This window comes from Natator depressus, chromosome 4 (genome assembly GCF_965152275.1).
Source record: "Natator depressus isolate rNatDep1 chromosome 4, rNatDep2.hap1, whole genome shotgun sequence".
NCBI classification, from domain to species: Eukaryota; Metazoa; Chordata; order Testudines; family Cheloniidae; genus Natator; species Natator depressus.
Genome location: NC_134237.1, coordinates 91164681 through 91180787, shown reverse-complemented (window position 1 = coordinate 91180787; position 16107 = coordinate 91164681). Strand labels below are relative to the sequence as shown.

The 16107-nt window shown below is 40.6% G+C and overlaps 1 protein-coding gene across 1 annotated transcript in view; it reads right to left on the bottom strand.

Moving 5' to 3' along the window:
- The window catches only part of FRYL (FRY like transcription coactivator), a 321897-nt gene that overhangs the window by 73368 nt on the left and 232422 nt on the right, over positions 1-16107 (bottom strand). Inside the window, exons 47-51 of the mRNA XM_074951439.1 lie at positions 13107-13277; positions 11762-11902; positions 5693-5890; positions 4048-4209; positions 3655-3729 (exon numbers count right to left, since the gene is read on the bottom strand). Of these exons, the coding sequence (XP_074807540.1) occupies positions 3655-3729; positions 4048-4209; positions 5693-5890; positions 11762-11902; positions 13107-13277 (747 nt within the window). The remainder of the gene's footprint in view (positions 1-3654; positions 3730-4047; positions 4210-5692; positions 5891-11761; positions 11903-13106; positions 13278-16107) is intronic.

Below are 16107 nucleotides of genomic sequence, written 5' to 3'. Positions count from 1 at the left end.
GTGGCAATGTGGAAGTGTCAGCAGCCCAGAACCTGCATGGTCCCAGGTCAGAACACATACCTACAGGTGCTATAGATGCTGGCATATTCCACAGAGATTTGGCAGGTTTCAATATCACTTTATGTTTAGGGAGAAAGACTCTCCCAAGAGTTGAGCATTGAAGAACAGCCATTAAATTATGGGTGTTCTGAACAAACAGCCCGAATACCCAGTGATGATGTCATTCATCTCCTCTGGTACTGGAGATGAGGACTCAGGCACCATAGCATTATCTGATGAAGAGGAAAAAGAGGGAAGCAGAATCACTGGAATCTCACGTGGTCACATATGTAACTGTATCAAAGGTTCAGGCTGTACCAGGTCAGAGGGAGCTCCCTCAGACTGTAGCTCTAGAACAGGTGGCCCAGGTGGAGACACCCCTGGAGGAACAGATGATCTGGCCCTGGAGTGAGTCGATGATTGGGACCTTGCCAAATGAGAAACTTCTTAGGGATTCCAAGGAGGTCACTAGGGATAGGGATATGAGATTGGTGGCTAGTAGGAGCTAAGCCCGGATGCTTTTTCCCTACTGCGGGAGCAGTAGTGATGTGCAGGAGGTCTTGACAAATCTCCGAGAGCAGTATCGCGAAGGAGATGGAGAGATTTCCACACTTGATCCATAAGACCCTTCCAAGTAGTCTGGCAGTAATGAAGGAGCCACTCCAGATGGAGCCAATAAATGGCCCACATCATCTTCAGTCCACCACGCCAGCCTCATTGGCACCGATGACGGTACAGTCGAAGGCACTTTGAATACTGGTACAAGCATCATACACACACACTACTGAAATGGGCATTGGAACTGAAGAAGTTGGTATCAGACCCGCAGATGCAGAGTGCTCTAAAATTGTTGTCGGTACCAAAAGTAGCATTTGCACTGTCAGTCCTCTCAGTACTGAACAGGAAGTCAGCAGTAACCCATGAATGATGGGTATGACGTGATGCAGACAACAGTGCCATCAACAATAAGTCAGCCACCAATCCAGGAAGTGCCAAGGACACCGAAGACAAAGCCACCACAGTCAAATGTTCTTGAATAAGTGGTGATTCACGAACAGACAGGCACAGCAAGTCCACTGCTGTCTGATACTTCCCCACTTCTGCTCAGTATTCGGCTGTTTATATATTCATGTTAACCTGAGCCACAGCCAACTCACTGGGAGTTTGTGTTCAGTTGGGTAGCCGTGTTAGTACTATGACAGAGGTTTTCAAACTTTTTTTCTGGGGACCCAGTTGAAGAAAATTGTTGATGCCCGTGACCCAACGGAGCTGGGGATGAGGGGTTTAGGGTGTGGGAGGAGCTCAGGGCTGGGGCAGACGGCTGGGGTGTGGGAGGGGGTCAGGGCTCTGGCCTGGGGGGTGCAAGCTCTGGGGTGGGGCCAGGGATGAGGGTTGGGAGGGGTTAGGGCTGGGGGTTGGGACGGGAGATGAGGAGTTTGGGGTGCAGGAAGGGGTTCTAGGTTTGGGGGGCTTAGGGCTGGGGCAGGGGGTTGGGGCACAGACTTACCTCTGGTGGCTCTCGGTCAGCAGTGCAGCCAGGATACAGAGGCAGGCTTCCCGCCTGTCCTAGCAGCATGGACCGTGCTGCGCCTGAAGTGGCCAGCAGCAAGTCCGGCTCCTAGACGGAGGCACGCAAGCGGCTTTGCGTGACTCTCGCCCGCGGGCACCTCCCACCCTCCCCCCAGTTCCCATTGGCCAGAGTGCGGAGCCGGTGCTTGGGGTGGGGGCAGCACACGGAGCCCCGTGGCCCCCTGCTTAGAAGACAGACCCGCTGCTGGCTGCTTTCGGGGCACAGCGAGGTGTCAAAACAGGTAGGGACTAGCCTGCCTTAGCTGGGCAGCACCGCCGACAGGACTTTTAACGTCCCAGTCAGTGGTGCTGACCAGAGAATCATAGAATCATAGAATATCAGGGTTGGAAGGGACCCCAGAAGGTCATCTAGTCCAACCCCCTGCTCGAAGCAGGACCAATTCCCAGTTAAATCATCCCAGCCAGGGCTTTGTCAAGCCTGACCTTAAAAACCTCTAAGGAAGGAGATTCTACCACCTCCCTAGGTAACGCATTCCAGTGTTTCACGACCCTCTTAGTGAAAAAGTTTTTCCTAATATCCAATCTAAACCTCCCCCATTGCAACTTGAGACCATTACTCCTCGTTCTGTCATCTGCTACCATTGAGAACAGTCTAGAGCCATCCTCTTTGGAACCCCCTTTCAGGTAGTTGAAAGCAGCTATCAAATCCCCCCTCATTCTTCTCTTCTGCAGACTAAACAATCCCAGCTCCCTCAGCCTCTCCTCATAAGTCATGTGCTCTAGACCCCTAATCATTTTTGTTGCCCTTCGCTGAACTCTCTCCAATTTATCCACATTCTTCTTGTAGTGTGGGGCCCAAAACTGGACACAGTACTCCAGATGAGGCCTCACCAGTGTCGAATAGAGGGGAACGATCACGTCCCTCGATCTGCTCGCTATGCCCCTACTTATACATCCCAAAATGCCATTGGCCTTCTTGGCAACAAGGGCACACTGCTGACTCATATCCAGCTTCTCGTCCACTGTCACCCCTAGGTCCTTTTCCGCAGAACTGCTGCCTAGCCATTCGGTCCCTAGTCTGTAGCGGTGCATTGGATTCTTCCGTCCTAAGTGTAGGACCCTGCACTTATCCTTATTGAACCTCATCAGATTTCTTTTGGCCCAATCCTCCAATTTGTCTAGGTCCTTCTGTATCCTATCCCTCCCCTCCAGCATATCTACCACTCCTCCCAGTTTAGTATCATCCGCAAATTTGCTGAGAGTGCAATCCACACCATCCTCCAGATCATTTATGAAGACATTGAACAAAACCGGCCCCAGGACTGACCCCTGGGGCACTCCACTTGACACCGGCTGCCAACTAGACATGGAGCCATTGATCACTACCCGTTGAGCCCGACAATCTAGCCAGCTTTCTACCCACCTTATAGTGCATTCATCCAGCCCATTCTTCCTTAACTTGCTGACAAGAATACTGTGGGAGACCGTGTCAAAAGCTTTGCTAAAGTCAAGAAACAATACATCCACTGCTTTCCCTTCATCCACAGAACCAGTAATCTCATCATAAAAGGCGATTAGATTAGTCAGGCATGACCTTCCCTTGGTGAATCCATGCTGACTCAGTGCCTGATATGCCAGAGACTCAGCGCCTGATATGCCGCGCGACCCAGTACTGGGTTGCGACCCGAAGTTTGAAAAACACTGTACCATGACAACTAAGTCCCTCTCAGAGTTGCTGCTTTCCAGGGTATAGTTTACATTCTTTGTTCCTAGATGGGATGACCTTTCATTTAGCAAGCAACCCAATCTTTGTGTCATCTGCAAACTTTATCAGCAATGATTTTATATTTTCCTACAGGTAATTGGTAAAAATACTGAATAGCACTGGACCAAGAATGGACTCCTGCTGTACTTAACTGGAAGCACCTTTGATGATTCCTCATTAATAATTATAATTTGAAATTTATTAGCCAGTTTTGTGAATTTCTGAACTGCAATTATGACAAAATATTTTTTGTTTTCTTATTAATACTATCAGACCTGAACATGCACTAGTATTTCCTATTGGAATTTAGAAATACTTACTGATGGATTTTTGGGGAGACCAGATTCTGGACCACACAGTGAGAGCACATTCATTAGCTTCTCTCTCGTTCTTCTCTGAAAATCAATCAATCAATCAATCACATAGCATAATACTTATTAGAAATACAAAATCTTCCAGGCAGATTACAAGTGTAAAACATCTGGTACTTATAAGCAGATATCTCAGATGTTGAGGTCTTAAGAAATATCTTTAAAGAAAAAAGATTTTCACTATGCCAATACATTTACCATTGCAAAATAGTTAACTAATATTCAGTAACTGTTAAGACATACCGTTGATTCCAAATTACATTTCAAACACACACACTATATACATTACACTGTACTTTTTATTGAGACACATGGACTTTGCTGTATTTTCATATAATGTACCTGAGATAGCTGTGGCCTTTTCCAGCTGACAGGGACCAAGGCATTGGAATTGGACCCCGATGAAGTTGAAGAAGTGCTCCGAGTGACAGCAATGACTTTTGGCTTCCCATTTCTGCCAGTTGCACTGTGCTGATCACCATATTTATTCCCAATAATTGGGGTCTGCCAGATGAAAAATAAAATAAAATCAAAGAATCATAGAAATACAGGGCTGGCAGTGACCACAAAAGGTCATCTAGTTCATCCCCCCTGAACTAAGGCAGGATTAAGTATACCTATTCCATCCCTGACATGTGTTTGTCTAACTTGTCTAAATGCTAGTTTCAAATTCAAATATTTATCAGTAAGACATTATTATCAATTTCAGAACTACTAGTAGTATTACACTAAAACTCAGTTTACTAATTTAATTTCGTAAGCAACAGCAGAACCTCATAAGTGATTATACTAAGCACCCACACACCATAGGTGCAGCGTGAGCCAGAAGACGAAGAACATACCCATATTTTGCATGAAGTTGTATCTTGCATATTTGCTGCCCCCCACTCCTTTTTAAAAACATGTAAGCTTGATACAGGAAAGCCAATCTTTTTTCAAATCTCATCTTAAAATATATCTGGGCCAAAACCAGAACACAGGATCTGAACTCTCTCAAGCTTTGGGAAGTTGGTTATGGCCTGTTAATGTACTCTTTTTTGCCCCCCTTTTTTAAACTGGCCCCAAACTCTACTATTGGCTTTATGACTAAATGAAGGATTTTGTGAAACAGTTTGTTTGAAATGCAAAATATGTAACAAGGTGTGTTTATAAAGTATAAAAACACATTTGGTCTGGTTTGACAACCTAGTGACTTCAGTGAGAAATGTACATGTAAAACTTGTACTCTACTCGTTAAACAGTCAGGGAAAATACATCAAATTCCACAAAAAAAAAAAAAAAATCTGAGCTTGTTTAATGCAAAAATTACTGCCCATTTTACTGTTGATACCCACAGCCCAAAATGAAAATTCTAATGCACTAAAATTTGTGACCCGAACTCTGTCCCAGTTGGAATGTAATCTGAATCACAAAATAATTTACGTACAGCTGACATTTTTGGTTTGTATATATGTACCATATTATTTTCCACAGATAGTTGAAGCCCTTTTAGGTCAAAGTTGATGCTACTGGTGAGAAAGACGCAATCTTGACTAAAGTTTAGATAGGCTGCTTTATGACAAGACTGGAATACGCTGGATAGGATTAAATTATTTTTGAGATAAAAATGGAATATACAATTCTTGGCAAATTATGATGATTAAGGGCTTGGCAGTGCAACCCTTATATTGGTGACCACTTTCTCATGTAAGTAGTCCCATTGACTTTAATGAGGCTACTCCAATGAGGAAGTGCTCAAAGAGGAAGGATTACTCAAATTGAGCCCAAACAGGACCCAAAGTTCACTTTTCAGTAGTAGCCTAATTTAATTAAGTCTGACAAATAAACTACTTAGGAGTTTAATATTATTAAATCTTAAAAACTGGTTAGTATTTATTTTTTTCTAATTACATCTTTCAAAACTCTTGCATTATAAACATGAGAAATAAGAGAATCTCAGATTGTAATATGATGTCATTATTACATTCCAATTATAGATAAGAATTACCTCTGATATATCAAAATGAAAATCTAAGGTCTTCCCAGGTAGTTCCTTGGAGACATTATTAAACATTTTTGTGAATGAGATTTCAGGAGAACCTATATCACCTCCATAAGATTTTGGAATATCATTAGGTACAACGAGACTTGCTGATCGAGACACCACCAGTTTCAAAATATTAAGGGCCTCCTTCCAGTATGGACTCTACCAGAAAATAAAATGTACACACATTACAAAATAGTTACTTCCAGTAAATGTAGCAATCTATAGCACACAGCAGACTTTGTTCATGACACTTTAGGTGGACAGGTGTTAATCACAGATTTTTCTGTTTTAAAACACGTACAGAAAAGCTCACCTCTTTCAATATCAATGTGTACCCTTTGTATATCTAAGTCTGGAAGGCACAAAGCAAAATATGGCAAAATTTCAGCTGCCATGTTCACTCCAGGCAATGAATAGCATAAAACTGTCATTATACAGTGCATTAAGACATGACATGAAGGAATGTGCCTTGAAAGTGTCTGATGTATGTATGCATTGTGATAAACACAATTGTTAGAATGTGTTAGTCAGATATAAAAAAAAATTTTGTGATAAAGAAATGAACTTTATATAGTGAAATAACACTTCCTAACATTTCTACAAACAACTTGTCCCAGTGTTCTGTATTCTAGATTAAGGCCTTACGGTCTGTAAGGGGGCAGAGGATAGCAGGGATGGGGATATACCCTGCATTCTGCTTCCTCCTCAAGGAGAGAGACAATAAAATGGAGATAACAGAGCATACAGGAAAGCAGGTAGTAGAGCAAGGAAAGTGAGAAAAGGAGTCTTTGGAAGTAGCAGAAGGGGAGGCATTGGAGAAAAGGTGCATAAGGAGGGAACGGTAGCAGCACGAGGGTATTCCACGGCTCTGCACATCCCATGAGGCTCGCTGCCTTCTCTCCTGATTAGCCTTGGAAAGGGTCATCTGGGCACCACCCAACTGCAAGCCTTAGTAGACTTGTTGGGGACCGTTATTAAACTGCAGATTAGAACAAACCCAAATAGAGTAGTTGGCCTCCTTTCAAGCCAAAACAGTATAATTGGGAAACTGACAATCTTATTTAGACTTCTCATTTGGTTGATGATCCAATTTTAGCTCACAAGGCTTGTGCATGTTTTGGGGAGTAGGACTTTGGTTGACACCTGAGGAATATCCTAAGACACCTGAGGGTGATGATTGAGGGCCCCAATGAGGATCCTAATGCCTATAGGATAGTGGTCTCCAACCTTTTTACACATAAGATCACTTTTTGAATTTAAGTGCAACTCAGAATCTACCCTGTCCCTTCCCCAAAGCCCCACCCTGCTCACTCCATCCCTCCCTCTCCCCAACCCTCACTCATTTTCACCGGGCTGGGGCAGTGGGTTGGGGTCCATGAGGGGGTATGGGCTCTAAGAGGGAGTTTGGGTGCAGGAGGGGATATGGGGTGCTGACTCCACGAATGGGCTCAGGGCTGGGGTGCGGGCTCCTGCCAGGCAGCACTTACCTCAGGCAGCACCCAGTCAGTGATGCAGCAGGGCTAAGGCAGGCTCCCTGCCTGCCCTTGCCCCACGCTGCTCCCGGAAGGGGCCAATGTGCCCCTGCGGGGGTATGTGGCTCCACACACTGCCCCTCTCTGCAGGCACCACTCCCGTAGCTCCCATTGGCCACAGCTCCCCGTTCCCAGCCAATGGGAGCTGCAGAGGTCGTGCTTGCAGGCAGGAGTGCACAGAAACCCCTGCTCCTCCGTCCCATGGGGCTGCAGGGGCATGCTGGCTGCTTCCAGGAGCAGCGTGGTGCCAGGGCAGACAGGGAGCCTGCCTTAGCGGCAACCCTGCTACACCACCAGACTTTTAGTGGCCTGAGATTGTGATCAACTGGGAGAGTCTCCAGGATCGACCAGTCAATAACAATCAACCGGTTGGTGACCAATAGGGGGTGGGGTTTGAGTACATCTCGCCACCACATCCAGTAAACATCCTGTTTACCCAACTGGCGCTCTAACTCCTCTGTTCCTCTTAAAGTCTGCAGAAGTGGGTCTCACCCTCCTGGGGACCTCAGGAGATTTATAGGAAAGAAAGGAGCAAAGCTGCAATACATTGACCCTGATTTTTTTTTTTCTTTTTTGGTCCATTCTCCCACTTCCTGCAGACTCCACGAGGTTCCCAGGAAGAGATATCCTTGCTTCTACTTCTTAGATTGTATGCAAGAGTAGGGTTCTCTTCCTGCGGACTTCAAAGTCAGAACAAGAAGAATGTCTCTACAAGCTCACTGCTTTCCAAAATTTCATATTAGGTGTACTTTAAAACTAAGGAAATGCCACAGACAAAATCTTTATTAAATGGAGACAAAGCTGCAGACAGATATCAGTTATTTAAATATATATCACCTTTCAAGAATGTATGAATTATAAAACATTAGAAAGCAAGCAAATTAGGTGTTAAAGTTAGTGCTCTCTTTGAGAAGTGCATCTCTTACTCAAACAACCACCACTGTTGTGTTTTTTTTAAGAGTGACTTAATGAGGATATATTTAGATAAGGTTTAAGAGAGAAAAAGTAATTAATGTAAGGCTTATGACACTTGCCACAAATAATAGTTGCACCATAAAAGTATCCTTAAGGTATTTAATTAAAAAATTGTTTCTACGTGAACTTTTAGGTTAAAGCTGACATAATTATTTACTGGACAACTGATGTATGAGGTAGTTATCTTTGTATGTTTGCAAATCTTGCAGACTGAAAACAGATGTAAGGGTGAAAAAGAACTCCAAAAAATATTATTTTACAACGGGGGTATCTATATGCAGAATGGTGATTATAATATTTGAATATCAATTTGCTTTTGTTTTCTCCATACTTAAATCACAGCTATATTTACCAGCAACTTTAAGTACATACTGTTAAAGATTTTGTCAAGAAATTTTATTTTTTATTTTATAAAAAATTATTAATAGAGCAATATTGCAATTAACATGATAAAATATTTTTAAAAAACCTAAAAAAAATAGGTAATTCTGGATATTGGATAATACCCCTTTAAAAGAGACTACTGTCTAGGAAAGAGATTACAGGAGCTTTCTATATATTTAGTATGTGTGTGAATTTGAGAGTGAAGTTGGCCCTCTTCTATTATTTTTATTTATTTGTATTATTGTACCACATAGGAGCCCCTCTCATGGACCAGAACTCCACCCGATTAGGCCAGGGGCATAGCCACAAGTGGGCCTGGGTGGGCAATGGCCCACTCACTTAGCATCCAAGACCACCACCATCCTGCCAGGCTCTGTTCCGGCCCCAGTGCTTGCCCCGCTCTGCGTTGCAGTGGGCAATGGACACGCTGGCCAGAGGGCCCCCAGGGGCCAAGGCGCGCATCTGGGGAGTGGGTTCAGGGCGCAGGGGCTTGCCCCACTTAGCCTGCCCGGCACTCCAGCCGGGGAGCGTGGTTGGGGTACGGGGGCTTGCCCGCCCACAAGCCCCCGCATCCCAACTTCTCTTTATTAGGCTCTGTACAAACCCAGAACAAAAAGATCATCCCTGTGCCAAGAAGTTTACAATCTAAATATAAGACAAGAGACTAGCTGGACACAGACAGATGGGGAGTACAAGGAAACAATGAGACAATATTAACCTGCATGTAAGGCAGTGGTCTCTGCCCATGAGTGAAATTACCCATTGTGAAAATTTGTGTAGGCATCAGAGTTTTGAGGAGGGATTTGAAGGTGACTAATGATGTGGCTGTGTAGAAGCACTTACCAAGTGCGTGGGGGCAGCATGGAAGAAAGCACGAAGGTATTTGTGCTTCTACATGAAGAGTAACCAAAACCACTGAAGCAGTTTCTACTGGAACAAACATTTTAAAATTTATGTACTAAGGTAATATTGCCTTAGTCGTCCAAAGGATTGTATTGTGAATTGGTGCTTGAAGTAAGGAAGCAGTTTGCTCAAATTTAAAAGTGCTCCAGGAAAGTGGCTCTATTTTCCTCTTCTTCCTTCTGCCATTTCAGAATTCAAACAGCTTTACTGGAGTCTTTTTTCAAATCATCCAAAATTGTTAATTTCATTTTAAACAGCAAGTTCACAACCGAACAGCTGAACTAGATGGATTTTTGCCAAGATTGTTGCTTTATTTGTTCTAATGTTATTTTAAAAGCCCTTCAGCAAAATTTTGAATAGATGATATATCTTCCTGCAGCTTTACTTTAACTATTTAGACTTCAGTGCAGGTTAAATTTAACAATATATACATAAAAAAGGTTTTATTCTTTAAATCAGTTTCAGAGACCCCCCACATAAACAAAGCAGAAGCATCTACAAGCATTTTATATGGGGTCAGGCTGAAGCAGCCTTTGAAGTAATCAGGACAAGAGTATGAGAACACAACAGGAAGCATATGGGCTAAGTGCACTCTCTTTAATTGAACACTGATGGCCTTCAAAATAGTGAGCAGTTCCAGCTGGGAAGATGGTGGGGGGAGGAGAGGAGAGAAAGAGAAAACACATCAGAAGAAGCATATCAGCAGGGTGAGCTTTTATGTTGCTCAAAGTTTTAGGATTCTCCCTGACTGAAAAAGCTTCAGTCTTTGAAAATATATATACAATTGCTAAACAACATTTAAATATATGGCAAGTCTCTTTATCAACAGTATGTTTCACACCTTTGTAAAAATGATTTTTTCTTAAAAAGGTAATAAATAAAAGTTACTTTTTAAAAGTTACTATTTTATAAGATAAACAATCACTCTCCAAATTGTAGTAATAACTGAACCTTTACTGGTAATGGATATCTGTTGGCCTTCAGTCTTATGGTGTGCCCAATGCATGTGTACATCTCACTACAAATGTACTCAGTCTTGGGTAGTTCTTTACTAAATTTAGTTATTAACAGTAGATTCTCACTGTAGAGTCCTGAGAAACTAGCCAATTCTACCATATCTAAAGCATCATAAAAATGTTTCTTTTCTTTTCCTTTTTCACTTCATGTTACTGAAAAGAACAAATTCTACTCTGCCAAAGCATCCAGCTACGACTATGTACTTTTCTTTCATTACCACCAGCATTCCAACAGCTAATTTCTTCTTCACATAAATTACTAATTAAGATTATATTCAACAGAGATAAAAAAAGTGTTCCTAAAGAAGTTAAAGGTGAAGAGAGCAGATGTCAGGCCAGCAAACTATGGTTACATTGATCATCCAGTTATGCCTAATGTCTCCTGACAAGAGGACAATAACTGAAGTGCATATCTATCATAACAAAATTTCCAGAGAATACTACTCTTCCTGGTTAATTACGATTAAGCCATTTTGTGGAACTACATTTCACAATAAAGTTGAGGGATAAAGAAAAAAAATCAGAACTTTGTAGATTGAAATGATTATACGCTTCAGGCATTTTTGTGAAGTTTTTCTACAAAAAGCCAAAATTTCTCCCAGGGATTACATTTTCTATAAACTGTGTTGCAAATGTGAAACAATGAATTACCAGAGGCACAATTTTGTCGTCTGTGGTTGCTATCATCTAAAGAAATGTACTTGAATTTCATGAAGCTGTATTTTAATGTGTCTGTGTCCGTGTCCAGCTGAGGAACATTAATATTGGTGCAAGTAGTTCAAATAAGCATTTAACTGTGAAGCGTCTCTTTGAAAACAAATATGCCTAAAGAAGGAATTTCTGCAATATTTGGATGTAAACATATTCCCTTATTCACAAAATTGCACTGTGATAGCTGAAAGCTCATATTTTGTTATCACTATATACATACAGAGGCCCAAACCTGTAAATAGATATTTGTGTAAATTTACTCTTGTAAGTAGTTCCATTAAAGTCAGTAAGTCTACTAATGTGAGTACAGTTAAATACATAGGCAAGTGTATACAGGTTTGGGTCCACTACTGGATTTCACTTAGCACTGTCATCTTAGTAAAGTCAAGTGACTATACTTTTCAATAATCTGCATTCAAAAATAGTGCTAAGTGCATCTGCATGAAATTTTTCTTGACTTCAATAAATATACAATGTTTTCTGGTTATTTACATTTTCAGAATACATACCTGAACATATTTACCAATAACCTTTATGATCTCCAGATTAAACTGCTTCACTGGTGCTGCAGACAGGTCAATATGACTCAGAAGACTGTAAATGATTTGCAATAAAGATTGCTGCATACTGGATAACCCTTTCTCTAACAGCTAAAAATAAAATTGAAAAAGTTCATTTTAATCAGGTTGCTTGATGGCAGCACACAGTACAAAGGTCATTATACAATAATAAATGCAAGCTAACTTTGATACAGATTTCCTTTTTCCCTTTTATATTTATGTGGTAAATTAAAGATTTATTTCAAAACTTCAAGATCTGGCTTGGAAAAGAGACTACAGCAGAGTACAATAGAACGTATGTTCTATTCCAGTATTTTTCTTTGTATTCACATCTTTCATTCATTAATATAATTTTGGTGATACTTTAAATGTTAGCACAGGCCTAAAGGACTTACAAGCAAACTATTTCAGACTAAATAAAACAACTCTTCTAAATCCCAAAGCTCCCTGAATTTATATGTATGCTTCTTTAACAATACTGTACAAGAACAGGAAAAACGGCAAATACTGTTATATACAGGACTTTTGATCTATAAGGCTTACAGAAGTTTGATCCATACAATTGCTATGGTCTTTATCAATAAAATATTCACAAAAACTCAAAGATTCATACAGGAAAAAATAAAAATCAAGAGACACTGGGGTTGTCAGTTTTAAGCAATGCATTTTAAGGGCCAGTTCTGGTAAGCTCTCCATGCAGAGCACTTATATTAGAGGCAATGGTAGTTCTGCACATGGAGGGCTTGCAGAACTATTCACTAAATTTTGTGTGCTCAAAACAATTAGAAAAATATGCCACACAATATTTTCATCTTTACTCGCTGATTAAAATTTATTTTCTACTGAGAGCAACTTTAAATTACAGCTTAATCTGGATCAGAAAATTTCTTTTAATATATATTCTAAATATATTTCTTTAAAACTGAAATATATGTACTTTATTGAGACTTTGATAGGAATGAAAAAGAAGCAATAGCAGCTCTGTGCCAGTAACTGATGTAAAGGGACAGAACTTAAGATTTATTACAAAATATTACTGCCATAAAAAAATGGACCTGCCATTGGCGAGACGACCATTTCAATTTAAAAATTCAGATTCACTACTCAAAAATGGTTTTAGCCACCCTCTCCCCTCCAAATCCTACAATCTTTTAATATCACTTTTATTCCATAGAAGACTTTCTAAATATATTTTTTAAACTTTCAGGAGTGTGAAAAATAAAAAATGTGTCATCAATAAAGGCATGGTTTAAATCAGGCTGTCTAAATGAAATACATTTTCAGTAAAATTTACCTCTGCAAGATAAGTTACAAGGTTAAATGTGGTATCTGAGAAGGAGTCATGCAAATATCTGCACACTACGTTAATCCAGTTAGAACAGTCTCTGGAATAACTGTGTGTACTGTATAAACTCATCATATGTGCCAAATTGGCAAGGGTTGGTGACTTCTCCTCTGTACAAACCTACAAAACAAAAAAAGACATTAATTTCCTTCACCCACTAAATTATTGAGTATATGGAATGTGTAATACTCTTCTCAAGTTTTAGGATTTATTTTTCAGTAACAGCAAGGACAAAGTAACCACACGAACATCTATATTTTACAAAGTCAGGCTCAAAAATTTGAATTTACTATAAAAATAATATAGAAAATTGATGAAGATTTAAAATTACTACTCAATATAAAAAAAATGTGCAGAGTATTTACACTGTTAAAATAACATATCCACCTAGCTAGAGTTTTGCCTTTGGGGGTAGCTGTACTGGAGGGGGTTTCACTAAGAGAGGGCAGCTGTAAAATCTGATCAGTGAAGGCTGACTGGGAGGGGGTACATCTCCTGGCAGGCCTGGCTCTGTCCCTGCCTAGGCTGCACTTACTTTTCCACTCCACGCCATCCATACTTCTGGAGCTCTACAGCTTAGTTACAGGTTCCCTAGTAATGTGACAGGCACTCTGAGTGGCTTGCACCACGGCATCCATGCTTCAAGTTAAGTCTGTTTTAAACCAGGGAAGTCTGGACAGAAAAACTGGCACATGATGTTCTTACCGGTAACCGTTAAACTTTTTTACTGGTGGATAGTTCTCTGAAAACATCCACTCAATGTGCAGCTGCAGTCAAAAAAGCGAACAGACTGTTGGGAATCATTAAGAAAGGGATAGATAATAAGACAGAAAATATCATTTTGCCTCTATATAAATCTATGGTACGCCCACATCTTAAATATTGCGTGCAGATGTGGTCGCTCCATCTCAAAAAAGATATACTGGACTTGGAAAAGGTTCAGAAGAGGGCAACAAAAATTATTAGGGGTATGGAACGGCTGCCATATGAGGAGAGATTAATAAGACTGGGACTTGTCAGCTTGGAAAAGAGATGACTAAGGGGGGTTATCATAGAGGTCTATAAAATCATGACTGGTGTGGAGAAAGTAAATAAGGAAGTGTTATTTACTTCTTCTCATAACACAAGAGCTACGGGCCACCAAATGAAATTAATAGGCAGCAGGTTTAAAACTAACAAAAAAGTATTTTTTCACACAACGTACAGTCAACCATGCTGATGATGCTCGTGAAAAAAATAATGCATTAATTAAATTTGTGACTGAACTCCTTGGGGGAGAATTGTATGTCTCCTACTCCGTTTTACTTGCATTCTGCCATATACTTCATGTTATAGCAGTCTCAGATGATGACCAGCACATGTTGTTCGTTTTAAGAACACTTTCACTGCAGATTTGACGAAACACAAAGAAGGTACCAATGTGAGATTTCTAAAGATAGCTACATCACTTGACCCAAGGTTTTAGAATCCAAAGTGCCTTCCAAAATCTGAGAGGAACGATGTATAGAGCATGCTTTCAGAAGTCTTAAAAGAGCAACACTCCGATGTGGAAACTACAGAACCTGAACCAACAAAAAAGAAAATCAACCTTTCTGCTGGTGGCATCTGACTCGGATAATGAAAATGAACATGCTTTGGTCCGCACTGCTTTGGATGGTTATCAAGCAGAACCTGTTATCAACATGGACACATGTTGTCTGGAACAGCAGCCGAAGCATGAAGGGGCATACAAAATGTTTAGCATAACTGGTATGTAAATACATGGCAATGCCGGCTACAAAAGTGCCGTGCGAACGTCTGTTTTCACTTTCAGGTGACATTGTAAATAAGAAGCGGGCAGCATTATCTCCCATAAATGTAAATGGACTTGTTTGTCTTAGCGATTGGCTGAAGAAGTAGTACTGAGTGGACTTGTACACACTGACGTTTTACATTTTTTTGTTGTTGTTACATAACTGCATTCAAAAACAAAACAATCTACATTTGTAAGTTGGACTTACATGATAAAGAGATTGCACTACAGTACTTGTATGAGGTGAACTGAAAAATACTATTTCTTTTGTTTGCCATTTTTACAGTGCAAATATTTATAATAAAAAATAATATAAAGTGAGCACAGTACACTTTGTATACTGTGTTGTAATTAAAAATCAATATTTTTTAAAATGGAGAAAAACATCCAAAAATATTTAATACATTTCAATTGGTATTCTATTGTATAACAGTGCGATAAAAAGTACGATTAATCATGATTAATTTTTTTAACAACAATTAATTTTTTGAGTTAATTGCGTGAGTTAACTGCAATTAATCAACAGCCCTATTAATAAAAGTTCATATGTATTTTAACTGCCTTTAATGAAATAAGCGTTTTGTCCTTTTTGAAAAAAAGTTAATTACATTGCTCACTGCTGATCTTCATTTAATCTTCCCCTCCCATCAGTTCTCTTTCTCTATCCTCCTGCTCTTCTGCATATACTTTGCTGTTGCCTGCACCCTTCTCCTCCTCTCCCTTGAACATGCCCTAACACCTAGTCCTTTATTCTATCTGTTCCCCTGGACATATACCTAGCTGTCTTGTTCCCTTCTTCTCGGGACATTCCCCTCCCTCTGGTAACTGGCAGCTCCATTCACACTATGGATCCTGTACCTGAGGGCAGTTTTGTTCCTTTCCTGCTCTTATAACAATACCACTACCTAGCTCTTACATAGCACTTTACAAAATGAGGTCAGTATGATTATCCCCATTTTACAGATGGGGTAACAGACAGATTCTGGAATAGAACTCAAGTCTCAGTCCAGTGTTCTATTCAGTAGGTCACACTGCCTGCCCTATTGTATAGCTGCCATCTTATTTCCATTTCCATGCTCTTCTTTCCAATGAAGTGCTCTGGGGACCACCAATAGTCCATGGATTCATTTGGGAACTGCTGGTGCATATTTTACCCCA